At 37.5% G+C, this 27,527-nt stretch overlaps 1 protein-coding gene across 1 annotated transcript; it reads left to right on the top strand.

Annotated features, from left to right (window-relative positions):
* Positions 1 to 1,870: 1,870 nt before the first annotated feature.
* FBXL13 (F-box and leucine rich repeat protein 13) lies at positions 1,871 to 27,362 on the top strand. Its single transcript, XM_059471762.1, is given in 10 exon segments — positions 1,871 to 1,977; positions 3,084 to 3,154; positions 11,385 to 11,431; positions 11,718 to 11,801; positions 15,424 to 15,555; positions 19,283 to 19,370; positions 19,373 to 19,424; positions 26,358 to 26,375; positions 27,085 to 27,184; positions 27,186 to 27,362. Coding segments are annotated over 10 exon segments (876 nt in total).
* The last annotated feature ends 165 nt before the right edge of the window (positions 27,363 to 27,527 follow it).

The raw sequence follows: 27,527 nt of genomic DNA, 5'->3' as shown, positions 1-27,527 counted from the left end.
CAAGTTCAACCATCAACTGTTATACTACACACCTTCAAAAGCCTGGAAAACAGTGAAATCTCTACATGCAAATATCAGGGGGACTTCATGGGGAGGAATTGTTCACATCTATACTTTGTGTAGAAGCTGAAAAGAAATTGTCATTTGCACAGCATTTATATGTGAAAAGAAACATTCTGTTTGCCCAAGAGTGAATGGACATATTGAATTTAGCAGTTAAAAAATTGTCTCCCTGGAATAAACTGAATTGACAGATGCATCAGTCCATTTGTGATTTCATTGAATATTGCGCTGTTGGAGCAGGCAGAGCTGTTGTTGTGGTCCTGAATGAAGGATTCTGTAGAAGAGCTCAATGTTATTGTGACTGCAGAGGACCTTTCCTTGTACCCACTCTGAATCCAACACACATTTTACTGTGGATCTGGAAGGAAATAATGAAGATATTTTATTACATTCAGAACTTGCTTCAAAATGAATTTCAACATCTACCATAGGTGTATAAATCATAAAACTGGGAAAACAAAGGTAGAACAATGAGACGGTAACATTCATTGCCACTTCCATAAATGGTTCAGCTGTAGAAAATGTTGAACCTGACTCTTGGTTAGAGGACACATTTTTTTAACAGATCCCTTGAATTATGTTTAAATTTCAGAGCAATATGTATCTGTTTTTCTTTTAGTGAGATAAATGCATTTCTCGTTTTAGTGAGCATCCATGTGCCTAGGTAAGATGTTAAAGCATTGAAAAGATCTCAAGCTTTTCCTGTACTGTTTTGTTAGGCTTGCTAAGACATAAACATTTAATTTCTTGTGTAAATTTGAGCTGATGTCTTCAAAAATACTGCCAATGGCTGCAATTAGATTCAAGATTTGCTAATCAGCAAAATGTTAACTCTTACAGAGAGATGTATTTGTTAGAAAGTGAAAATAAAATGTACTTTTTGAGAAACTTTATGATGTTGGAACTGAGCTACCCTCTCAAATGACTTCAAAGAAGTAAGAATCAATTCAAGAGGAGAAGTTCTAAGCAAAAGAATTTTTTACTATTGTTGAATTTGCTTATAAATCTTGCTCACTTGCATTCACTGTCAGAAAACTTCAATTGTCTTGTCTTCTTTTTTCATTGGTATGTTTGAATTATGGTCTTCCAGTTTATAAACAAGAGCATTTCATTTCTTTCAGTGGTTAAGCAACTATAATATGTGGGAACAGGATTCTGCTACTGATTTTGCCCATCAAAAAAGAACTTCCAGGCTTCTGCAAAAGTGATTGTTCACTATATCACTGTCTCTGGGGTCTGCTATACTTCATGTCTCCAGGTACTTGCTTCTTTTCCTTGTGTTTCCAAACATAATAACCATATGGAGAATTTCAGTGGTTTATGTGCCACTCACTCTCTGGAAGCTACTGTTACATGGATTATAACTCTTTGTTTGAAATTTTAACTTTTTGATATTTTATGGAGAATATTTGCTGATCTTTTTTCCCTACATGACAGCATGAACATATGGATGTTTAATTTCACCTTTTTTCTTCAAAGGCTCTGGTTGAAAAATGTCAACAGGTAATGTCTGTTGTCTTTCTTGACTCTCCAAAACTTTCTAACACAACTTTTAATATCCTTGCAGAATGTAAACTTTTGAAGGTCAGCATTGAAGGTTAGTATAATGCTAAAAAATGTATTAGGATTATGTATTTTTGCAATTCATTCAGATAATTTGAAATAACTCTTTCAGCTGATTTCAGTGGGTATTTGGATCATGCTTTTAATGTATGTCAGATGTGTAACTTGCATCTTAAATATTTCAACAGGGAATAACCAAATTGCTGATTTAAGTTTCAAGCTGATGAGTAAATGCTGCCCCTACATGAGGCACATCCATGTGGCTGATTGCCAGTGGATTACAGAGGCTGGTGTTAAGATGATTTCACCATTGAAGCATATTCTTGTACTGAATATGGCAGACTGCACAAGGTACTAGATCACATCAGATTTCTGTAACCGTTGCAAAGGGATTGTTCTAAAGTTAATTTTACTTTTAATAAGTCCTGTTAACACATCTTTCTGTTTTAAAAATAAATTCTTAGAATCTAAGTATAGATATCTTAATGTTTTGAAAAATATTGTATACATATAGCTTTGTTCCTGTATCGTGTTTTCAAAAATTCATTCATTCTTACTCCAGTTCAAGCAAAAAACAATTAACTGTTGATGTAGTGTCACTTAATAGCCATGGCATATTATAGTGCTGGAATATGGCTATGAAAAAGAATATGATAACCAAAGACAATTATCACAATTCCATTGTCACAATTCTCTTGAAACTTGGATAATATTTAATTTTGTGAATATTGAAGTAATATTTTATTACTGTCAAATAGTAAGAAGTAAATAAAATTGACAATTTTTTACAATTATCAAGAAAACATGGTAATGAATATAGAGAAAGAATATATTTTCTAGAAGCAAAGGCAAATGGAAGGAGTTCCAAAGCTGGACATTTGATCCCTGTTTTGTGGTACAGTGTTAGAGTCAAAGGTGAGAGAGAATGGGGAAGGAAAAGTTTATAAACATTTCAAGATTGAAAGACCTATAAAATAGTACAAAGAAGTTGGAATTGCTTTTGTACCTAAAGTTTCTGACACCCTGGGTAGTTTTAGGGATTCTGCTTTAAAGTGTAACAAAAGCTTTTTTTGTGCCTGTTGGCATATAAAAATCTGATAATATTGCCTGGAGGAGCAAGTGAAAAGTGCTGGAGCAATGATACCACATTACCCTGTTGGTGGTTTAGCTGGGCAGGTGGGACAGCTGCCTGCATTTTCTGGTTTAACATTTAGCAGGCAGGGTTTTCCAGTCTGTCAGCCAAACCATGGGCTGTGAGTGTGCTTGCACGTGTCTATTGCTTCTACTGCTAAAGAATGGCTGGATTATCCTGACAAAATTTTTTAAGCACTAGTGAGGGTATTGTAGAAATCCACTCATTTTATTGCTTTTCCAGGCACTTTCAAATGTGTCAGCATTAGCAAAGTAACAGATTTTAACAAATTTAAACTCATTGGTGTGTTGACCCTGGGCTCCAGGTACCCACCAAAACTGCTTTACCACTTCAGTGGACAGGACAAAGAAAATAGAGCAGAGTTTGTGGGTCAAGGTAAGGACAGGGAGAGATCAGTCACCTGGTACTGCCACAGGCAAACCAGACTTGACCCAGAGGAAGAAATTAATTTATTGCCAATCAAATCAGAGTAGGGCAATGAGAAATAAAACCAATCTTAAAACACCTTCACCCTACCCCTTCCTACTTCCTGGGCTGAGCTTCACCCTTGGATTCTCTGTCCCCTCCCCTTAGTGGCCCAGGGGGATAGAGAATGGGAATTTCGAATCTACCAAATCAGAATTCCTAAATTATAGGAAATCACTACATGTGAAAACTGAAGAAAGAAAATTAATAGGTCATGAGTTTTAGAATTAAGAGATGTGAATAAAAACATGTCTAAAAATGGACACAGGCAATGTAGTGGCTCATGTCCCTGGCACATAATTCCAGTTTAGGAATGATGGCATTCTTGTACTCTTGTATGATAAAGCAGTGTATGGCTTGTGTTGTCACATAGTCGATCAGCTGTGTATCCATGCCTTGACTATTTAAAAAGTTATAATGTGGCCATTTCAGCTCTCAATCTCAGTGTGGTTACAGAATATTAACCTTTCAAATTCAGTTGGCTTTGTTGCCAGGCTCAGCATTCTTTATGGACTTTATAAAGTTTGCTATTCTGAAGTTGCATTTCTTAAATTTATCTGTCCTCTTGAATGAAAACCAACTGCACTGTGAAATAACACCCAAACTGTCACAGTGGTTGAATTATTGCAGGGTGACTTTATGAATTCTAGCTTCTACTGTATTTTGTGGTTACACAATGAGGCCCTGTTCAAGTTATCAGTTCATTAGTAGCACTGGGACTTGGGATTTGCAGTGATTCTTTGTGCTTCAACAAACTATACAAGCCAAAATATGATTCTATCCTACAGAATTCTGGGATTAAGTTTTTATTCATCAGGGAACACAAAAGAAATTCTGGGAATGCATTGAAAAGCTAATTGTACAGTAATGTTAAACATACCAGAGATCTGAACTGTATTGAACCATCTGTAGTTTTGAAAGACCTGTAGTCAGGTCTACAAATCTCTCAATTTGGCTGAAAGCTTTTCTATCTACTTCATTTTTATAACCTCTGTGTGTGTTATAAGTTAGCTATGTGCAAGATATGCAACTGATTAGGTGAAACACTCTGAGGAAGGACTCAGGTTAACTTCATGCAGGGTACAGAACTGCTATTGCACACAAATGCTGCTGGTGACTCTTGCTGCTGCTGTGCTAGAAGATCATTTTTCCTTAAAGTTATATCAGTTCCTTAAATTTAAAAAGTATATTAGTGCAAATGAAATGTTTAAACAGGTTCTGAGTCTTTCTAGATTTGTTTCCCAAGCTCTGTCACTTGGAGTGGTGATCATTTCTGAGTGCTGGAGCTAATGGAAATTCTCATTATCTCCAACAGACTTTTTTTCAGAAAGCTCAGTTTTTCAGCCATTCCAAAGAGCAGCTTCTTTCTAATTAAGCAATTAGTTATTCTGACTCTTTTGGGGGTTTAAAGATCTAGTTTAAAAATGCCATCATTAATTTTTGCTAACCTTCAATGTTGGCTGCAAATTGTATATTGACTTGTTATAAATATTGCCTACATTTCTCTTTTGGGGTCAGTGATGGAGTGTAAGTGTAAGGCCATTTCTACAAGGTTCTTCAGGAGTTGAGCTGAGAGAGCTGAGTGTTAGCTCCAACAGAGGCACTGCTCTCCATTGTGGTCTAGAAAACAATTGCCAATGAAAGAATTACTAACAAGGTATCTTCAATATGTCAAGCTGCTAAAACTGGAAAGAAAAAAGAGCACTGAGGGGAGTCAGGTTAAACATTGGCAGGTCCTGCCTTGTCAAAGATGTTACTTTTACTTTTGGGACAAACTCTTTGAACCAAACACAGAAATCTAAGAGTCCTTGTCAAGAAAACTTTCCATAGAGACTACTCACTCAGTCACTGTCCAGACACAATTCTTACTAAGAACTTGATTATTTGGCTGTAACACAAGTTTTGTGCAAAAAAAAATAGAATGTGAAAAAAAAAAATTAAAATGCCTGTATCTTTTATGGAGGCCAGAAAGTGAAAAAAACTTAGGCTAAATAAAGAGGGTTAGGGAATCCAAGAAGACTTCACTTAATGTGATATTTAAAATACCACAATATTATATCTGAATTAAATTTATGCTGCCTTGAATTTAGTCCCACAGTGTTACAACAAAAATGGTTTTTTTTCTCTTTGTTTGTCTCAGCAAGCCTTTTAAAATGCTGTGTTTCTTCTTACTCTAGTTTTCACATAGCACAACCCATGACCTTGGCAACAAACCAAGCTTTTTTGCTTACACTGTGTTGCTAAGGCTTGCAGTTTTCTCTCTCCCACTAGACAGATAAATTGAGCATTTTAATTTTTGTGATTTCTAAGAGTTATAGTAGGAAAAAAACTGTGGTTTTAGCTGTTTGCTGTATTTAGGCATGTAAAATTCATGCACATATAAAATAAATACTTTAAATATTAAATACATTTCCTAGTGTTAAAACTCTACTTGATAAAAGGAAACCTATCAGTCTCCTTTATAACAAGCTACTATTTGTATGCTTTGGGTTTGTATTATACATTTTATTAGCCTATAGAGGAAGTCATACTGTGATCTCTGTCAGCTTAGGTTAAGTGTTGGTTTGAAATTGCAACAGAGAGCACAGTGTTTCATGTACAGTAATCAACACCCATATGCTGTGTTAAATAAAGACAAATTGTAAAGCTCATGTGCTTTCCAGCAGTCTATGCTGTGGATCTCTCTTGCTTTTCCTGTCTTGCTGTTTAGTGTTTTAAACTTAGAAGGTGCAACTTAGATTTGCACTACAAAAGAGAATTTTCCTTTCTGATTTTTCAAATGGCAGCAGAATCCTTCTGCCCTCAAAGCAGAGCAGAATTTCTTGCAGTAGGGATTGACACATACTTAAGGGAACATAGTGGAGAAAAGATACAATAGAGCCATATTTTCTGATATATTTGTGTCTCAGGTATGAGTTACTTAATCAAAATGGAAGTTTTTCCCTCAGTGTTGATGCCTTTCTTTTCTGTTGCTTCTTCAAACACAGATATTAAAAATCTAATGTTTGGAGGAGTTTATTATACTTATCCTGAGCCTACTTCTCAACTGAAAATTGGAAACTGAATAAAAGTAATCACTGCATATGTTCAGATTTTGATATTGCATAGGAAATTGTACATTTTGCATGAAAAAATCTGCCTAGGGAAACTTGTGAATACTAGGTAGAAAAAGGGAATTAATTCATGTCATGTTTAAGTTGCATGTTGCTTAAGTATCTTGCTAAATAAGACCATTCATTAACAAAACCAAATATGCAATGAAAAGGAAGTCAATTTCAAGCATATGAGGAATTGGTGGTATAATGCAATTTCTGTACTTTTTTCATTAGGGCTTTGACTATATTGCTCTTACTCTCAGAAAATACATAGCATTAAATTAAAACCCCACACAATTACATTTTAAATACTAATTTTTTCACTCTTTAATTTTAGCATTCATCCTTTTACATTTTAGAAAATATTTCCTTTATTCAAAATTTTTTTAAACAACACACTTTTTAATATTTTTTTTATCGTAGAAGAACATCTGGTTCTGTCATTCTTGAAGTACTCAAGATTAGTTTCTTAAAATTATAGAACACTTAAAAGAATCTTAGAAATGAAAATATTATACAAAGATTTTAAGTTCTTTGAAAGAAAAATAGTTTAAAATCCTTGTGAAGATTCTTCTTTTTTTAGCTATGCTTCCATCCCTCATTGTTTTGCTTCATGTTTTGCTCCTCTAAACTCCTTGCAATAGGGACTATATTGTTTTAAATTGTGAGTATGGTGAATGTGTCCTTGAATGCAGATATAACATTACAAATATTTTAGATAACACTCTAAAATTATTTACAATATATGCAAGGGATATGAGCTTCTATTACAGAGATGGTAACATCAGCACTTAGGACCAAAATCTGTCTTAGGAAAACAGACTCATTGGAACTGCTTCCATGGGTTAGAGAAGCAGTTCTAGTCGCAAATTTTATTCTTACACTCTCCATATGTTTGTTAGAATGCCTTGATTTCTCCCCAATGTCCCAATGTCTACATGACAAGGTTCTGGCAGCTTTGCTCCCAGGGTGATTTTGAGAGCCTGCAGCTGCCCCACTTCCCTCCTTCCAACACAAGCTGCTGATGCATATGGCCCGGACCACCCATATTCCTGGGACATTAGAAAAGTAGTTTGGTATAAAAGTATTAGGACATTTGAAGAAAATATCTTTAATCAAGCAGGATTTAGACAGAAAAACATAGCAAAGAATAATAAAATAAGCTTACTTGACTCCTGAGTTACATAAAGCATCCAGGAACAAAAACAGCACTGACATAGGCTGAGGCAAGCTTAATGGAGAAGCTTAATGTCAGGGGTGAGTTATATGCAGTGTAATAATGAGAAAGAAAAAAATAACCTGAAACATAAAAAATAGGTACAATACTTTGAAAATGGGAACAACTCTGAATCGCTTCTGAAATCAAGGATAAAAGGATGTACAAAGTACACAGAGAAATATTCTCTGCTTCTCTACTTTCTTCTGCAGTGACTGTCGTTCAGGTGCAGTTGGTGGTGATTGGGGTGGGGCTGTGGCTGAGCCCCATCCCCAGTGGGCACAGCTGTGAGCAGCAGGTGAGCAGCACTGACAGCAATGAGCCAGGGAGTGCCCAGGGGCACTGACCGACACCAAAGGGAACAGAGGGCACACAGGGGCAGGGCATCAACATGAGGGGTATGAAAGGTTAGGCTAAAGAACAAGAAAAGCAGATGCTTAAACCCTTCTGAAATGGTGTTGCTCTGTATGGGCTGATGCTTGAAGCTTTCTGATATTGTATGGTGATGCTCTGTGTGTTGTGGCTGCCTCAAACTGCAGCATGTGCTGTGACACTCTCATGCATGAAGTTTTCTGCTGTAATTATTTAAGGCCCCATCCTCTCTTCTGGGTGAGTTGCTGGTGTGTGCTGTTTAAAGTTGGGCATGCTTTGCAATCCCTGGGTACTCCAGAGCAGAGGTTATATGAATGAGTAAGCACTTAGCTGCATTTTCACTTCTTATGTGTTAATGATCTTCAAATCCTGACTGGTCCTGAAGGCCAGGCTGCAACACAAATATTTACTAATATTTTAATAATAAGTTTCTAAATAGGGGAAGAAAACCCTGCCCAAACAAAAATGGCATTTTGATTTTCCACAATAATCTAGAGGAATTTTTTAGCACTCTTAGCACTCTTTTAACACTCTTAGTGGGATTCCGAATCTGCAGTGACTTGAACCCATAGTCTGGCTTTGCTTTTTAGTCTGTTAGAAAATTAGGATATTAGGACTGAGGAATAGCCTTGTAACAGTTAAGAAAAATATATCATTAAGTCTATTAGGTATAACCAGCTACAGACTGCAAATGAATTAGTTGCATTTGATTTCCAAAGGAAAGGATGTGACAAATCCCATACATTCCCAAGGCAGGGAAAAGAAAAAGTTAAAGTATATTTAAGTGGGCTCCAAATTCCAACTTGTTTAGGAGACAGGAGAAAGAGAGCATTTAATCTGGAGACTCAGAAACTTAATGCTATAAAAAATAGGAAATACTAAAACAGAGTCATTGTGATCAATGCCAGATGTGCCAGCACCTGGAGTCCCAATGCAAATCAGCTGCAATTAAAAGTACTCAGCAATGTGGAAAATCAGGCTTGATGTTGTTACAGGATATTTTGTCACAATGGAATCCCTGTCATCTGGACTGTCTCAAGAAACACTGGCAATCATAGCTTGTAAACTATGACTTGGTCTAACCACAAATGGTGTTAGGTATGGAAATTGAATTTTATGGCATGTGTTATACAGTGGGATTTCTACACTGCAAGAGAAAAATGTCCCTGCAGTTCCTGAAAACAGGTCTGGCCCACCATCACATTAGCTAAGGTATTAGAAAAAATACAGTTACATTTGCTTACCCATTTCCCTGAGGTTTTTACTATGTGAATCTCAACTTTGTCCTGACACATGTGAATTTTTAATAGCAAAATGAATCTGCATGGTAGGAATTGCTTTTTTCTCTTTTAGTGTTCAATCCATGACACTGGTACCTGACTGTGGCTAATCTGTGCAAAAAATCTGAGCATTTTAGAGGATAAATTAAGTAATTGAATAGTAAAAGGCTCAGGCATAGATGGTGGGAGACACCTCTTAAGAGCTGTCCAAGGCCTGGAGTCACATTGGAGTCATCTGTTTGGTTTGGAGTATGAACAGGAAGCAACATCTGTATATCTGTGGAACAAAGATACATTACAGATGCTGACCCTGAAGGTTGCAAAGAGATATGTGGACAGAAATCTCAGAAGAAGTTGGAAATATCCTAGCACACAGTTGTTGTTAGAGAGAGACAATACATTCATTGTAGTCTGCAGTAGAAAGGCAGAGACTTCAGCATGAGAATATAAATAATGAGGAGTTATTCCTTGCTATGTCATAGCCTCAGGTGGCTTTTGTCTCTAGCAAGTGAAGACCCTCACCAACTGGTACAGTCAATAGTAATTTTCTTACCCACAGAAACCATGGTGAAATAATTATAAATGAGTTTCTGCAAATGTCTGTAGGCCTTATGGTACAAAATAACTGAAAAAGCACAAAAATGTAAAAATTACTTGAAAAAAAATAGCTGTTACAGAGGATCAAGAAGTTTTTTTTTAAATTGTTTTCAAAATGGAAATTCCAATATGCTATAGAAGAGATGCTGGACAAAGTCTTCCCTTTCTCCATAGCAATGGAATATGCATCCAAGATACAGGAGTAATTTATTGACACTAAAGGAGAAATAGGAGAGCTTTTGGAGAGTAGGTGATCCTAGAGCGGGTGATCCTAGTCTGTGTGTTGCACAGTATTTGTTTTGCCAGAATCTGTTTCTAGGAGTTCCAATATGATAGCTCCAACTATATATTCCATAAATATGAGGAGATTTAGTATAGAAGAAGAAATTTTCCAGAAATAGGTCAATATCCTGGATGGAGATTCCTGACATTTATCAAGGAATAAATCAGGAAGTCTAATAAAACCAGTACTAATTGCTGCCTTTGTATGTATGTTAGATACAAAGATAATAGTTTAAAAATTCATATAGATTAAGTTTTTTGCATAGAGATTGTTTGAAGAGGCTTCTTTTTGGAAAAATGAAAGTTTCATAGTTTTTTATGTAATGTCCCAATGACATTCCTTGTCTTTCAAGTCTTCACTCTTTTTCTTAAATCTATAATTGCTAACAAAATGCCTCAATGTATTGATTTTCATTTATAAAAATAGTTTTTCTGTGATGTAATGTCACTTTAGTAATATAAAATTATTATAAATTAACTTGAAATGATAGCAGAATTGTCATTTAGCAAAAAAATCTTCATTATATTCTTTAGTTTTTCATTAGCATTAAAGTGGTGCCACTTTTGATAAAGAAAAATCCAAGAACAAATTATGTCCTTGAGATCACAGCTATCAGACCATCAGTCTTTGCTGTAAGAAATTGAAGTTCTAGCATAAACCCATTTTAGGTTTAAGCACATAACTATTTTATTGTCTTGAATAGGAGCACTCTGGTCGACAAAAATTTGAAATCTGTGGATTTTCACGAAGCTGTTGAAAGTAGTTTTCACAAGACAACTGCGTCTGCTGAGAAAAATGCAAAGTTTTGTGTTTTCATAAGTAGCCAGGATTGGAAACTTCTTTCATTGTTCCATTTTTTTGTATCTATCCAGCTTGTGAGATTTCAGGAATCTGCAAAATTTGAACTCCAGCCGCACTCTTCCAGCATTATCATTACAGTGTCCACATCTGGGTTCCAGACACTATCTGCATGTGCCTGTTTTTTCAGGATGATACTTCCTCTCTGCTTGCAATTAGGCAGTGCTGTTCACAGCCTAATTGTAGATAACTTATTAACCATATGGAATAAAGGGATAACTTTTTTTTCCAGTAAAGTTTACTTTATTGATATGAGCTACAGAGATATTCTGCTGTGATTATAAAAAATACTTTTACAAAATCAACACAATTTTCCTTTACATTAGAGCGCTTAGGATCAGAACATTGCCCAGTTTCCTGGTGTAGAAGCAGTAAAAATCACAAAGCATTTTTAGATCCTTTTGCAGTCCTAATGAAAGTCCTTATTGTCTTGAATAAGGGGGCTGTTCATACACTTTTGAGTGTGACAGCACCATTTCAAATATTGTCTTGAAGCCATAAAGCCCTTAATGGTAAGGCAGCAATTTTAAGACATTTGGTCTTAGCAAGTAGTATTTTGTTCTTCCAACAAAAAACCCCAAATAAACCAAGCTAAACAAGCAACACACCTCCTCCCCCCAAAAAATTGCAAAAAGTTCTTCCACCCCAAATTGTGGAGATACATAAATGTGTTTTGGTGGAAGTACTTCACATCACATTACCTTTCTTCGGTTTCTTTGTTTCTCAAGATGATTTTTTCCCCTTTCTCTATTAATTTTTCCAGATTTTTTAGGGTTTGAGAGCTCTTGGTTGCCATGGAAAAATATTGGAACTTTCTATATCACAAAGCAAAAACTTCAGTGACAATGGGATTCAGGTAAAAACTTTGCCTTTTTCTTGGTGTTACCTGGAAGCACCCCAAGTTCATTAAACTAACCATATCCAAAACTGATCTTTGGTGTTGCATGTCATCCTTCATTCTTCATAACACCACTCTACATCAAAAATTCCCCCCTTTCATTCCTACAATGCCATATGCCCGAGATCTGTTCAATTTTGCCTTGAAAAGGGTGAAGAGGGGGCAGTTTTTTGCTGTTTACTTCCATGCAGAACCTAATGGGCAGGAAATCAACTTGGTTTGAAAATTCAGAATGAAAAAGAAATTACTGTTTCCAAAATGTATGGTTAAACTGTGAAATTCCTTGTCCTTATCACAGGTTGCTTGAAGTTTACCAAAATCCATTTGGAGATTTGACAAATCCAATATGATTGCATAGATTTACTTTGTTTTTGTATTTTACTTTGTATTTGCAAACAGTATGAGAAAGAAACACTAGAGGATAACTTTACAGTAGTATAAAGAACATCTATCTTGTTAGGAATTGACATCCAAATAAGAGCACTTGTTTTTGTAACTGAGAATAATTCCTAACTATATATAACAGAAAAGCTTAAATAATAGATTTTTAATGGTATCAATTACAATTTAATGGTATCAATCAACAGTTGCAGATCATAAGGCTGCAGGTTCAGCCAATGCCATCACATAATCCCAGTCCTCAGCTTCTACAGTTTTTCCATTACAAATCTTCAACATCCACCATTTTATAGCCATATATTGTAAAAATGAGTCAGTTGTTGTACCACAAGAGCTACATCTGGATTGAATCTTGTTGCTCAACGTGCATGTCAGGCCTTTTGCTTCTCTAGGAATAATTCTGACTTGTCTTTTATGAATGTTCTGTGCAAAGTTCCATGTTTTTACCAATGACCAAGTATGTGCATCTTGTGTACCTCATGGAAAGTCCTGTGGTGCCAGTGCTGCTGCTCTCAGAGGAGAATATTCACTGATCTGCTGTGCCATGCTCATGGCCAAGAGGCTATTTCAGGTGTCTCATTACACAGAAGAAATAAAAAAAAAGACTGTTAAAAAGAAGTGTTTCTGCTTTCCCTGTGTGCCAAATGAATTTGAATTTTTTTGAGGAAAAAAGCAGCAGCAGGGAGCACATGTGGGAGTTGCAGAAGCCCTGTTTTCATGGATCTAGAGAAGGCAGGAGAAAGAAGAGGAGATACAGAGTAACTCAAAACAAAATGACCAGTCATTTTTGGAAATTGAATCCAAGGATATGATTTTATGGAAAATCTGCAGAGGGTAATTCCATTGTAATCCCACTGCCTGTTCCTACGTACTATAACAGAATGTAAACACTTATGAGATCCCATATTTTGAAAACACGATCCTTGTTCACTCATAACTCAGATGATGCTCACTTAATTAACAGCAATTTAGTATTTGAACTTTTCATTGATGTTTGTGTGTCCTCAGGCCTTATTTATGCACAATTAAAATTGTGCAATTAAGTTGGAAAATTATGTTTTCTTCATATGACATTTGACTTTTTATAGTGACTAAATGTCTTGCAAACATAATTTATCCTCACAACCTCATCTGTTATTTTCTCTATAGATATATAACCAGGGTTACAGAGATGAAGTAAGCAAACAGAGCTCCATCTCTTTTGATTGCAAATATAATTTGAATGTTATTTGCAAAAGCATGTAGGGGTACTCCTAAAGTTAAGAGTAAATTCAGAACCTAACTTTGAAGGATATTTTAAATAAGTATGTAGAAAAGCTATGCTAGTGAAAACAAGATAAACATATCTAACAGGCATTGAAATCTTGGCTTCAGCCTGTGTTACATACCCTAGCTGAGAATGTAGTGATTAAGTCATCACATTTGAGGCCTAATTCTGAAAGGATTGCAGTTTCTCTTGCACATGGATGAAAAACATTTAGTTGCTGGGTGTAGAATGTTTCTGTATTACAGGTGAAAATCAGCCCATAAATCCAAAATTGAAATAGGAAGGGTAGAGAAGCCAATTAATAGAGATTCTGAATTTTCCACTTTAACCTATCCTAGATTCAAACACTGACACTTCCAATATTTTGTAAAATAAAACAAGGACTCAAAGCTGAGAAAAACTGCCTTGATATAGCTGTACCAATAGGCAAAAAGAGAACGAAATCAGAGTGAAGATATAGACAAAAATCTTAAAAGTACACTCTATGAAACAAATTTCAGATCTGATAAGTTTCTTTGCATCTATTTAGGTAACACTTATGAAAATCACACAGAAATACATAATCTTTTGTCATAGTAAAAATAATATTTTCTAGTGATCAACCCTGTGTTATTGTGTGAGTTCCTATGTAACATAAGGAAAAATTAGCTGTGTGTTAGTACTGGTTACTGCAGAGGTAATTTTGTCAGAATATATATAAATATAAATATATAATATTTGTGCATAAAAAATGCATGCATTTTTGTGTGTGCTCACACATTTTATTTATCCATGTGGTGCTTAGTCTTTTTACCTCAGGACTAATTCTTGAAAGCTTTGAAAAGCTTCATGCAAGCAGTGGTTTTTATTCAATCCACTATGTGTTCTTCCTTGTTCTCCCTGTAGAGGTAGAATTGCTATTCCAGTAAATGACAAATTACTCTGGCCTTAGGCCAAGATTAGCAGGCTGGAACCCAGCCCAGTGACACATTGAAGGCTTCTCACCAGGGTTTGAGGCTGGACATGACAGAAGATAAGAGATTCTCACTGAAGCGAAACCTCTGGTAGAGCTGCAGGCTGTCCTGTGTTCCTTATGACATGGAAGTGAAGAAATGTGATTTTAGGCAACTGTTTTCAAGAGGTTTCCAGAGAAGGTTTCAGTAGAAGGTCTAACTTCTCTTTGTAAGCCTAGAAGTGATGTTTTTCAGGCTTGGAAAAGATTCAGGCTGAAAAGTAAAAAAAAAGTTTCATAGTGCAAAGGAGAAAAGTGTATTTTAAGAATCTAAGTGACCTTTCACAGGAGTTCCATTATTATTTTCCAAGACTGTCTGCTTTACAGAATACATGAAAAAGCTAGTATTTGAGTTATAAAGGTGCTGGAATTGGAGTCAGTATTATCTGCAAATGTTTATTCATTCTGAAAACTAGGATAGAACTTGTAGTCAATCAGTATCACAGTTAACTGGCCTGAGCTCCACAGAGCAAATCAGAGCCCAGAACTCTTGAGTGACAGACCTGAGGTTCTTACCCATTCCCTTCAAAAAAAAAAAAAAAAAAAAGTGATTTATTCAGATACAGCTTTCTGTTCATTTAAAAGAGAAGAAGTTGTTATGCACAAAACTGGGCATTTGCAGAGAGCAGTAGAATGAATTTATCTGGGCCTGTTTCTCTAAGCACAACATTTTACCTACTGGGTTGTGCTCAATTTAAAGAACCCAAATTCAACATGGTTTAATACATACAGTGGAACTTACATAAATGTTACCCTAATGAACCCACAGTATAACACACAAACAATTGAAAACAGCCCCTTAATGCATTTCTTCTTTTTCTAGAAGTCAATGGCAGAATGACTTCACTTCTAATGAAAGGTACCCAGAGAACTGAAGTGTGGGAAGTAGATCAAAGGATTGGTGTACAAGCATTGTAATTGAGTTCTGCAAGGGCACAGAGTACCTGGAACACTGCCTTGTCTCTTACTACCCTCAGCTGACAGATGAAGCTGTGAAAACATTGGCATTTCACTGCCACAGACTGACATCTGTCAACATTGGAGGTTGCCCAAAGGTATGCACAAGAAATAGGGTGATAGTTCTGGGATTGCTATTGTAAAGAATTACTTACTTTTTCATCCAGAAATTTGACCTGCTGGCATCATTCAGCTGCTTTTCTGTGAGTTTTAAGATTTGAGACTTGGCTCTTGGGAGTATTTGGCACTCTTCTAATGGTTGCAGTTACAGTTTAAAGGTGTCCACACTGTATCAGCTAAAAGTTTTTCTGTCCAGGAGTTGATGTCTAAACAAGGGTGAAGAGAGAAGAGCTTTCACATTATGTATCACTTCCTGCAAATGCTCTCCCAGGTTCTGGTGTTTAGGGTGCCTTGGAAAGATTGTGGCTTTGTTTTAATTAGTCTTGATATTTTAATGGGGTTTTTTTCCCAGTTCCTTTTCTGAACCCAGGTAAAGCATAAACTAGGGCATTAGAACTTAATACCTGTGTCTTAACATGGCAAGGCAGTGACTACTTTGAAATAAAAGAGGTGCCTAAAAGCTGAAGCACTCAGGGTTGAAATTAAATTATTTAGATTAAGATTCATCCGTAGTGAAACTCAGTTCCTCTTTACCATGAACTTTTATTACAGCATTTTTGCTTCTTGTATTTTCTGCATAATTTCTTTTTGACTGAAGCCTGACATCCCAATTATCTTTTTGCTGCCTCTGAATGTGTGTTCCCTTTTGAAATTCTGCTGTTATGAAAGTTATATCCCTTCCTTGTACTTTCTGACTTAATGGCTCTGGCTTCTGCACATTTAATTACTTGTGTGGTTTTAATTTTTTTAGCAAATTAGCAAAACAAAATACTTGGTGCATTTTGAAAATAAGCATACAAACACAGTTTTTAAAATGCTGATTTCATTTTTTGTTTAAATTTCATGGGAAGAGTTATAATGTTGCTTCTGTCACTATCACATGGCAATGAACAAGTTTATTACTACTTTTGGAAATGTTCATCTTGAACTATCCTTTAAAATGTTGCCACTCAATGAACCAGTTTTCCTCATTTTTTCCCCATTGAAATGCCCATGTCCTATTTCCTTCCACAATAAGTCTGTAGCCATCACTGGTCCCTGCTTCCTCCTCACCAAGACCCATCTCCATAACCCCTGACTATTCTTCCAGTCCTCCACACATCCCCTCATTGCCTGCAGTGGCTGAACACAGCCCCTGCACAACTAATTTGAGATTATTTGGACAACCAATTAGCCAGCCCTAAATTTAGCTATTCTCTGATCAAGTTGTTTGCCTTCCAAATGTACAGAGGCTTCTCAGCCTCTAGGCCAAAGCTCAGTGGCTGTGTTTCAGATCTGGGAGGCCACTCTCTATCTCTATCTTACACCAGCCCATGGTTTATATCTTACAGATATTACTGTACACCATTAATTATTATTTACATGGGTCCTAATCTCCTGTGTCCTTTGGGTTAGATAGATATTCAGCTATTTTTCCACAATGACAGTGGTAATAGAAGTTGTGCACAGCAGTCTTCCCAAAGCAGTTGAAGTATGTAGTGCTGCCTTCAGTCCTGTCTGCCCAGCACATGACATACCAACACAGGAAAACGAAACAAAACAAACACCACAAAATGTCAGTAAACACATTTAGGCTGGCAGCTGGGAGATTTTTTGGTTATCACAGCAGGGAATTATGAAAGAGCTTTCTGGGAAGGGAGATGGGGCAAACTGTTAAGGAATGTTAGTATGGCTCTTGATAAGGGAATGGACTGGTCACATTTTGCAGTTCCTGCAAATGGGAAAAATGAGTCAACTCAGTGACCCAGTAATCCCCTTCCAACACTTTGTTCCTAGATGGTATCTTTTCTTTAAACACTTATAAAGCAAATCTGTTAAATGCTAATACCCTACTATTTTCAGAAGAGAACATTGAGACTCTTCCACATAAACCTACCCATAAGTTTACAAGTCTTTGTTTGACTTGACTCCAGCTTGCAGCTCCATAAAATGAGATGGGTACACCTGTGCATATTAAAGCTAATGGGTCTTACAAATTCTTTGGCAAACTCTAGTGTAAATTGAGGGTATCCAGCTGCTAAGTAAAGAAATATTTTCCACTCAGAAACTGTTTAAAAATGGTCAGGAGATGAAAGTCAGAATGAGCCTGTTCTAAAGGATATATGTTAATGTGTCCTGCAACATCAGGTATCTTATTTAAAAAAAAAAGAATTTAAAATTAATATAGAAAAATTAATATACAATATTGAAATATTAAATTAATATAGAAAAATATGTACATTAAGGATATTTTGAATGTGCTATGCATGTTACTCTAAAATTAGAAGAGTTTATAACTTTAATCCTATATTCTGAGGCAAATCAATCGTCTTTCAACAAACTCCAGTGACTTCAGTGGAGGTGCTGTGAGTCTCCATGCCATGGCTCTGTATGCCTTGGGCAGGTACAAGTCATTTTTCAAATGCTGATTGTATAATACATTCAGCAGTTCTGTTCTGAGCCTTATTCAGGGAATGAGCCTGATTCAAGGGTAATTCTTATTTCATAGGAAAAAAATGAAGTTGCTGTGGGAAATATTCTACACATGAAAAAATACAGCAAGAACTGAAAATAAATCTCTGGTTAAATGAATTGGCCTTTTAAATAGCTAAGTTCTGAAGATACAATAGGATGAACAATGAATGCTGTCATTCAGTCCTCTAAAGGGAATAGGATTCAGGGTATGACAAATGTAGATTTTTCTAAATGCATCTGATACCAGTTACCGGCTTCAGAGTCAGCAACTTTTTTTAAAAAATAAGAATATGAATCTCCTTAAAAATATTTTTATCCATTTATTAATCTATTGCAGATCTTAATACTAAGCATATAAACAGATCTGGAATAAGCAAAGCACATGCACATTGCTCCATATACCAGGAGGACTGTCACAGTGTGCTAACTTTTGTTCCACAACTCCAGGCCCCAGCTTTATCTTGCTGCCTTGTCTCTTATAGATTCTCATGAGATTGGCTGTTTGGTACAAGTGAAATCCTCATCTCTCTTTCTACCACCCCACTCCAGTGATTTCAATCAAATGTCTTTGATTAAAGACAATCTCTTGATTTTTGGTCCTGAATGAACAAGGTAATGAAAGTATGTGCATAATGTGTTCTTGACTGTTCCCAGTGAGGTCAGTGGAGCAGTTATTACCTTGCATGGCTGCTTATGTACCTTGAAGATTGTGTGTCATATTTTTCTCAAATGCAACTTCCAGCATTAATGGCAATGAGTATCAGTTCCTGAAAAATTGATCTGTGAGGTGAGACTAAGGACCTGTGCTTCAGAGCTAAAAAAACCAACCACACATTAAAAAATCTTGGTGTGAGACACTAATTTGTAACAGAGAACTAAGTATAAAAAGTCACACAAGTGCATCCTAATAATTTAGAGAGAGCAAGGCAATAGTACAAATACTAAAGGCTTCTATGTGCTGCATGCACATATATGGGTGGGAAAGTTAGACCATTCTCAGTAGGTGAAAAACTCCACAATATTTAAAACTAGACTGCAATCACAGTTAACTAATATCTAATATTAGAAAGTGACAGTTTCTGTGGAGCCTCTTGCAGAGAATCAGAATTCTGCTGTGCCAGAAACCTTACTTCAATTTTAAAACATAATTTTTCTACCAATCAGACACTAAAGCTGTGCTCTGGGAATTCTTTTTTTTTCATCTATTCAATAATCTTCTAAATTCTGCATGTTTTGTTGGTTCATTTACAGATGATTGATACACATATCCAACACTTGTCTGCAGCCTGCCACTATCTCCCCTTCTTGGACATCTCAGGTTGCATTCATCTTACTGACAATACCTGAGATATCTTTGGAAAGGCTTTGAGCAACTCCAGATTCTCACGACACTGTAGAAATTTACCAAGAAAATATTTCCTAATCTTACTTCAGAGGAGCTTGTAAACCCCAAAACATGTGGTTTTCTTCACTGGCATCACAGTGCCATGCTAGGTATCTGCCTTGACCCATCTAGTTTATATAGAGGGTGTCCCTATTGGTGCCTTAGGACTCCTGTGGTCTGGCAGGGCCCTCTGCATGTTCCAGTGTCAGCCAGAATTGAGCAGATACAGATTCCATCTTTTTATGGCAGACAATGTCCTCTTCGGGGCATTTCTGCTGACAAAGGACACTATCTCAAGGAGACATGGGAACATGAATGAGAAAATCAGGCTGGGCTTAATGCTCTCAGCCATCTCACTGTCCTTGAGCTCACTCCAAGGGTTTGTGAGAGCCTGTTTCCCAGTGACTGAATGTCAATATATGGCAGTAGATTTGTGCCTGTGCTCAAAACACAGCACAGTTATATAAAGGGAGTCAAGCTATGGTACTGTGACCACCTTCCCAGGTTGGTTTTTACTGACCAGCCTCTAAGAACCTTCTCTTAAAGTTCAGTCTGAACTTCCCCTGACACAGCTTGTGCTTTGTCATTGGTCAGCACTTCCCCCTCATCCTTCTCTTCTCCAAGCTGAACAAGCCAAGTGACATAAACTGCTCCTTGTAATTCTTGTGCTCAAGATATTTCATCATCTTGGACGCCTTTCTCTGGATGGTCCCTAATAGTTTAATGTCTTTCTTACATTGTGGTGCCCCAAACTGCCCCCAGCACTGGAGGTGAGGGTGCCCCAGTGCAGAGCAGAGCAGGACAATCCCCTCCATTGCCCAGCTGGTGATGCTGTGCCTGATGTCACCAGGACACAGGTGGCCCTCCTGGCTGCCAGGGCACTGCTGGCTCCTGTTCAACTTTCCATAGAACCAGAGGCTCAGATCCCTTTCTGCAGGGCTTTTTCTCCAGCCTTTCATCTCCCAGTGGTTATGTATAACCAAGTTTACCCCATCCCAGGTGAAGAACTGAGTATTTGCTCTTGTTCAGTTTCATGCAGCTGGCAATTGCCCAGCTCTTCAGTCTGTCCTGATCTCTCTGTAACTCCTTTTTACCCTGCAGGGTGTCTTGTTTAGTATCATTGGCACACTTTGCATTTAATTCCTGCATCCAGATCATTTATAAAAACATTACAAATTAAGCACTGGTGTCTGGCCACTAACCTGATATAACCTCATTTACTGTAACCCTTTGAGCCCAACCTGTGAGCCAGTTGCTTACCCAGGGTATTAGGGACTTGCTGGACAGTTTATCCAGGATACTTTTGGAGACAGTATCAAAAGCTCTGCTAAAATCCAAACTCACCATATCTGCTGGCCTCCTTCGGTCAGCTATGTCGATGACCTTGTTATAAAAGGAAATAAAGTTGGTTAAGCAGGACTTCCCCCCCTGTTGTACCTATGGTGGCTGTGCCCAGTGGCTGCATTGTCTCTCAAATATTTCTCAGTTACTCTCAAAATAACCTTCTCTATAATTTTACCAGGCACTGGAGGGCCTGTAATTGCTGGAGTCTTCCTTCTTACTCTTAAAAATTGGGAGAATTGAACTGAGAGCTCACTTTTCATCTGTGAGTCTCAAAAGATGTGGATTCAATTCCCACCACCCTTCCATGAGGGTTAAGAGTATTACAGACCAGGCCCTGTACACCCAGAACAGCACAGTGGCCAGACATGCCACAGGGCCTGAAACTGGAAAGGAACTGAAGTTTAGACATGGTTGATCTATCTGAATTGATAACTTAATAAAACTTTATGAGAGTAAGAAATATAAAATACCATCCTATATAGACAGTCTATACTAGGAGAGCTCTGACTGTACTTTAACAGTTCCTCTGTAAGTACTGTACTTCCTGCTGAGCCATTCCAGGGTTTAATAGCTGCTTTAGAGACCACAAGACCAATACACATACTTAATAACTCAAAAGGTATTTCCAGTGTGCTTCACACTTTCCAAATCCTCCTCACTGTTTCCTTGTCTTACCACAAACAATTTTGCTGTCATTGGTCTTATTTTCTTCACTTCTCTCAGATATAGTTTTCTCAATGTCATCTCAGAACTTTCTCCTTAAAATCTCTACTTCTAATTAAACACTTGTTAGATACCAAAAGTGCTTTGAAGGATTAGTAGGCAACAGTAGTAATTGAAAAAAAAAAATTCAGATTAATTTAATCTCTTCATAATTTTCTGATTTACAGTTTTTCTCATCTTAAACCTCAAGGGTTTTTCTTTTATCCTCAGATTACTGTTGTTGACTTGTTTATTCTGTGACTTCATATCTCTGTTTAGAGCAGCAACAGTGTGTCAGCCCTTTCTGATTCTGCCTGCTGATCCGTCTTCCTGTAGGAGTGAGATGAAATGGGAACAGAAACTTGTGCAAATTCCAAGTTTTGCTGGGTGAGCCATCACCAAGGAGCTGACATGACTTTTTAGAAACCCATTTGCATTATTCTGGCCTGGGATGACCCAGGATTTTGCCTCTGCCTAAGAGTCCCATGTGCAATGGGTTCTCCAAAGGTCTTGATTAAACTCTTCTGAGCCAGCCAAGGAATTTCCCAACCAGTTATTTTTACTCTGAAGATAACCCTGGAGAGTTACACGTCTTTGCAAAACAAAAAGGCAACCATGAGACACATGTCTCCACCCAGTGTTATCTTTGCCCTTTTTGTGATGTTCAGAACTAGGTAAACTTCGCCAACTTTATTTTCTTGAGTCTCATTTTCTGGACAGAGGATGGGTTTTGTCCTTGCCAGCCTCAGTCTCTAACCCTTCACACCACTTATTCAGTGATAGGAAACTCCTGTCCTGCACCATCTGAGTCTGGGACAACACCTACTAGGTGGACTGATATGCAGAATAATGCAGTCCCAAGCATTTTTAACTCGTTCTTTCCAACAAGTCCAAAGAAATCCCGCTCTAGACTTTGCCAGGCCACAGAATATACTGGGAATGACATTCAGAAGATAAAAGTGAGTTCACAGTGAGATTCTGATATGTTCCACATACTGCATGTTTCCCAGTGATGATAAAAATTTTATCTTCTGCCAATAACTACATCAAAAGCACAGTAAAATATGGCATGATTCTAGAGTTAGTTATCTTGCAGTAGCTTTTCAGCAACATCAACAGCAATGACAGTATTGTCACTGTCACATATTTTTATAAAACGATGTGTTTCTTTCACAACCTGTATGTTTTTAGTAATGACAAGCAAAAGATTGTCAGAAAAACTAAATCAGGCCCTAATTCTGTTTTCAGATTAATTCTTAAAACCCTATTCAGGTTCTTAGATTTTCAGAAGGTAAAGACTGATTTTAGGTGTAATTTATGTTCTGAGGGTGTGAAACTGACATTGTAGAGAAATTTCATTCTCTGTTTAAGGAGATGGAAGAGATCATCTATGTAAAAATCACATTTATCTGGAGAATTAAACATGCTAGTGGCTTAGGTTCTAAATAAGCAATAGAAGAAATATGTTTTTAGTTTAAAGTTGCCTTAAAATATCTGTGGCATAAAATACTACTTCATTGTTCCAAAGGAATTCCCCATTATTTATTGTTAAACACTAACCATGTCCTAGCAGACATTTCTTAATAGACTAAACCTTGCAAGTATTGAGTCATATCTCTTGTATTGTGCACATTGTTTTTCTTTTTTTATTTTTACTGTTTTGATAGATTAAAATGGAAAACATGTGGAGCCACAAAGTTCTCCAAGTTTCAGTCCAAAGCAGCTTCATAGGAAACAGTTATGGGCCTTCAATTGATCATTCTTTCCAGAATAAGGTAGATTTTGAGATTACATTTGCCAACATACTGCCCTGCTTCCAGGTTTAATAAATGTTAGAAGGAAGAAAAGGTTTGTGGCCTGGTATCCTGCTGCATATTTCTGTATCCAGAGGCTAATGACCTTTCAGTTAATCCAGTTTCTAAATGGCAGAAAGAATCATAGATAATCTAATGTGGAAGTACATAGTGCTGGTACAATTGATTTCTTCTGCTAGAGGAAAAACAGCCTAACTCTCTGCATTCTAAAATGTAGGAAAAGGTGGTGTCAGCTTGATTTGCTTAAGACTACTCCTTAAGACTACAGGAAATAACATACTGGCATCTTTAGAGAAACACTTCTGTTCCCTGTAAAATGTTCTGTGTTAACATTTCTAGATGCAAAATGAGAAAGGAAACATGTCATTGACAGAGAAGCCAGCTAGGCTTGTAATTTCCCCAAACTACTTCTCATCTGTAACAGTTTGGTTCCCTAAAAAGATCTCCTTAAATTACTCCTTAAAAATTAGGTGCTTCCTTCTTTCTTGTCTGCACTAACATAAAACTGGTTACATTTCTCCTAAACTCATGACTGCATTATTAACAAACTCATCAACAATTCCTCTTACAATTTTTGCCTTTTAAACAAAAATTACATCAGGTCTTAATAGTTACAATACATTTAACATTTGGAGAAGACTTTCATTTTTGTTTGGTTTTGTTGTTGTGTTTCCTAATGGCTGCTGTTGATTAGAAAGGAGATTGCAAGAACTCACAGAATTTCTTAGGTTTTATCCAAATATGCAAACAAACATGGAACTGGAAATGAAGACCTCCTACACACAATTTGGTAAAAGACCAACAGCAATTACTCCTAAGTCTTCTGTTAAACAAGAAACAGAAATACAGTACTGTCTTCTTACTGGCTGTAATTCTCTCTTTGGAAGTGACACAGAGGCTCCTGGAGTGCCATGTTTCAGCCACTGAATGCGTATGAACTGGATGCCATAAAATGATAAAACTACTGGACCTCAGAATACTTCAGGTCCTAGGTACTCTTACCACATTCTGTACCTGGAGCATGCCTGCAGAATGCTTCCTGCTTTTCCCATTAGCTCCCTGCCTCCACTTGCTTAATTTCTCCTGTACTTGCACTACAAACATTTCTCCCATGTTTGAGATTTTATTTTCCATTACTTTTTACTGATGATTGGTTTCTCAGCTCAGTAAGTTTTTTTTTTCAAAATCTCTGCTTTTTATTATGATGGACCCAGTCAAACAGGAACAGGGTCCCCAGGGCAGTGGTCACAGCACCAGCCTGACAGAGTTCAAGTGTTTGGACAGTGCTCTCAGGCACACGGGATGACTCTTGGGAATGGTGCCATGCATGGCTGGGAGTTGGACTTGATGATCCTGGTGGGTTCCTTCCAACTCAGCCCATTCTGGGATTCTGAAAAATTGCTGAATTTTGGAATGGCTCAGGATTCAGACCATGTTGCAGAACTGTATTTCCCAGTTACCCCCTCTCAGTAAAATGGATTCAAACTTTGGGTAAGGATTCAATTAGGTATTCCAGTGCTGCTCAAGCCCTGTGTTTGGGCCAGTTCTTTTGTCTGACTTATACCAAGAGATAGCTGTTTTGCCAAAGATAACTGTAATTATTGGCTGAAATACTTTTATTCATCAATTGGCTCATTTAAGACAGTAAATAAATAAATAAATAAAATAATCAGGTTCTGTCATAGTACAGCATATCTTAAATAAACAATCTTTTTACCATGTGTTGATGATTAATGAATGGCTGTTTCTGGCAAACCACTCAACTGTAGCTCCAGGCATGGGACATCATAACTTTCCAAAAAAGTAGTAACAGCTCCCCTTATACATGCTTCAGACAGCCACTATACATTGCAGTTTCCATGAAAAACAGGAATTTGGACTTGGATGAGTTGATTTTTTATAGGTCAGAGCTTATAGCTCATATAAATTGTGCACACATTCCTCAATGGCACAGGCCTCCCTAATATAAAAACAGATGCAGCCTTGTGTTCATGTGGTTCATAGAGTGTGTCAGTGTTGGACATTTTATAAAAAAAATATCCTGCAGTGGTTGCAAACAAACCCTTCTTGCTTCACGAATTCTGTCCCTTTTCCACTCCTGCCCACTTCCCTTTCCTGCTGTAGTGGTGCAGGCATCACAGCTGGGCACATCTGCCCCTTGTAACCACCTCCAGCATTTCCACTTTGGGAACCAAACACAAAAACACTGTAGCAGCATTACTGACAGATCACAGAGCACTTCAATTTGGATTTTTTTCCAGTGTTGTCTGGATGCTGTATGTTATATTTTTCCAGAGCCTAGGAATTGGCCAGCAGGGAGAAAGACTGCCTTGCTGTGGCTGTGACACTCCAGCTCAGGCTGAATCTCCTGGAGAGGATGGGAGCTGCAGAGTTGGCTCTTCCCCAGGAGCTCTGGAATATTCAGCACAGGGGGAGGCTGGGCAGGAGGGTGCTCTGCTCAGCAGGACCAGGCTGGCAGCCAGCTCACACAAGGCATGGAAAGAAAGAGACATTACAGTACTGCAAGTGGTGGGTTCTGTTTCTTCAGCTTGGGAAGGTACTGAAGACTGCTGGATTGACACTGCCAAAAAAGAAGGGAGAGGTGCTCTTCTTTTGAGTGTCTCACTCAGGAGGCCTGATTTTCTCAAATTTTGATCTAGTTTTATTAGTTTTGTGCTCTAGTTCTGCAAAAGAGCAGTGACCACAAAATGCTGAGGGGGATCTGAGTGGTCATGGGTAGGTTTGGGCATCACAGACAACTCTCTTCTGGTTCAGCTTTCACAGAAGCTGCAAAACAAAACAGCCTTGGGGCAGGTCCAGAGCCAGTAAATGCAGGTAACCACCAGGCTCCTGTGGCACTGCCTGTTGTGTACTCAATTCCATTTCCAAAACAATACCTGTTAAAAGAGGTGGGTGACAGAAGATACCTACAGTAGAGAGGCTGCCCAAAATCAAGCAGAAGGTGAATGAGAAAAGGGTAAAATACTTGGAGGTGCCACAGACACTGGTTCAAAAAGAAAAACAGAGGGACCTGCACAGTTACTACAGCCTTCCTATAGAGCCATGAGAAAACAGCTTGGAGATGCTTTAATATCTTCAGGTGTAGCTGGTTTATTTGTCTTGTTTGGTTTTATATTTTCTTCCAAAGTGTGTTATTATTCCAGTGGCATCACCCTCTCAGATCTGTGTTCAGGTAGATGCTGACACACTAGAGCAAGTGTGGATGAACCCATCAAGACCACTGAAGTGCTGGAGCATGTAACCTGTGAGAAACCTTCAGAGAATTGCTTTGCTACATCCCAGGAGAAGATTTGAGATGGAGGAGACCTTATTGCTGTCTCTAACTCTCATCAGAGCACAGAGAAGAGAAGACAGAGCCAGAGCAGAGTCAAAGGTGCACTGATAGGACAAATGGCATATGGAAAATTCTGATTACATTCTGATTACAAGGAAACTTTAATTTTTTAACCAGGAAGCTGGCCAAACTCTTGAAGAGGATTCCAGAGACTGTGCAACCTTCATCCCTAAAGATATTCAGAACTCATCTGGTAAAGCCATGACTCACCTGGAATAGTTGGATACACTTAAAGCAACATCAGGTTAAAATACTCTCCAGAGACCTCTTCCAACATAATTCATTCTGTGACTCTATGACCTAACCAATTATCTTCTGGTTTACTTTCCTCAACACCCTTATAATATTGATAGTTTTAGCTAAAGCAAGGAACTTTTCCTCATTAAACCGATTTTAGTGTTCTTTGTAAAAACAACCTCTGAAAAATTTTGTCATTATTAAACTTTTGTTGCAGACAAGCTACTTTGAAATACACAGCTGAACTGGAGAAACAGGAACATAATGATGCTGACCATCCTTCCTGGCTCAGATATGACTGGGATGGTAACATAATCACCTTCACCAAAACATGCAGATCAGAGCCTGAAAAAACAAATTCTTCAAAATGAAATAAGAAGAAATTGTGCAGCATCTCTACAGTTCAAGGGTTTTTCTCTAGAGCATGAAAAGACCACTGTGTTATTTTTTCTTAAAACTAATCACACTTTAATAAAAGGCCATTTGTTGCATTAGTAAGGAAGCATAGCAAATCTTTCTCACAGGAGTATGAATGCCTTCAAGCAAGACAGCTGCACTCAGACAGCACTGCTAACTCTCAGATGTTGATTCAAGCTGTCTTCGTCTTTCAATAATGAAAGTTTTTGTAGTTCCGTGCAGAGTAAGCAAGGAATAAATCTG

The sequence above is a fragment of the Ammospiza nelsoni genome, chromosome 5, assembly GCF_027579445.1.
Source record: "Ammospiza nelsoni isolate bAmmNel1 chromosome 5, bAmmNel1.pri, whole genome shotgun sequence".
NCBI lineage: Eukaryota > Metazoa > Chordata > Aves > Passeriformes > Passerellidae > Ammospiza > Ammospiza nelsoni.
The sequence above is the reverse complement of the archived record's forward strand: the minus strand, read 5'-3'. Positions and strand labels throughout refer to the sequence as shown.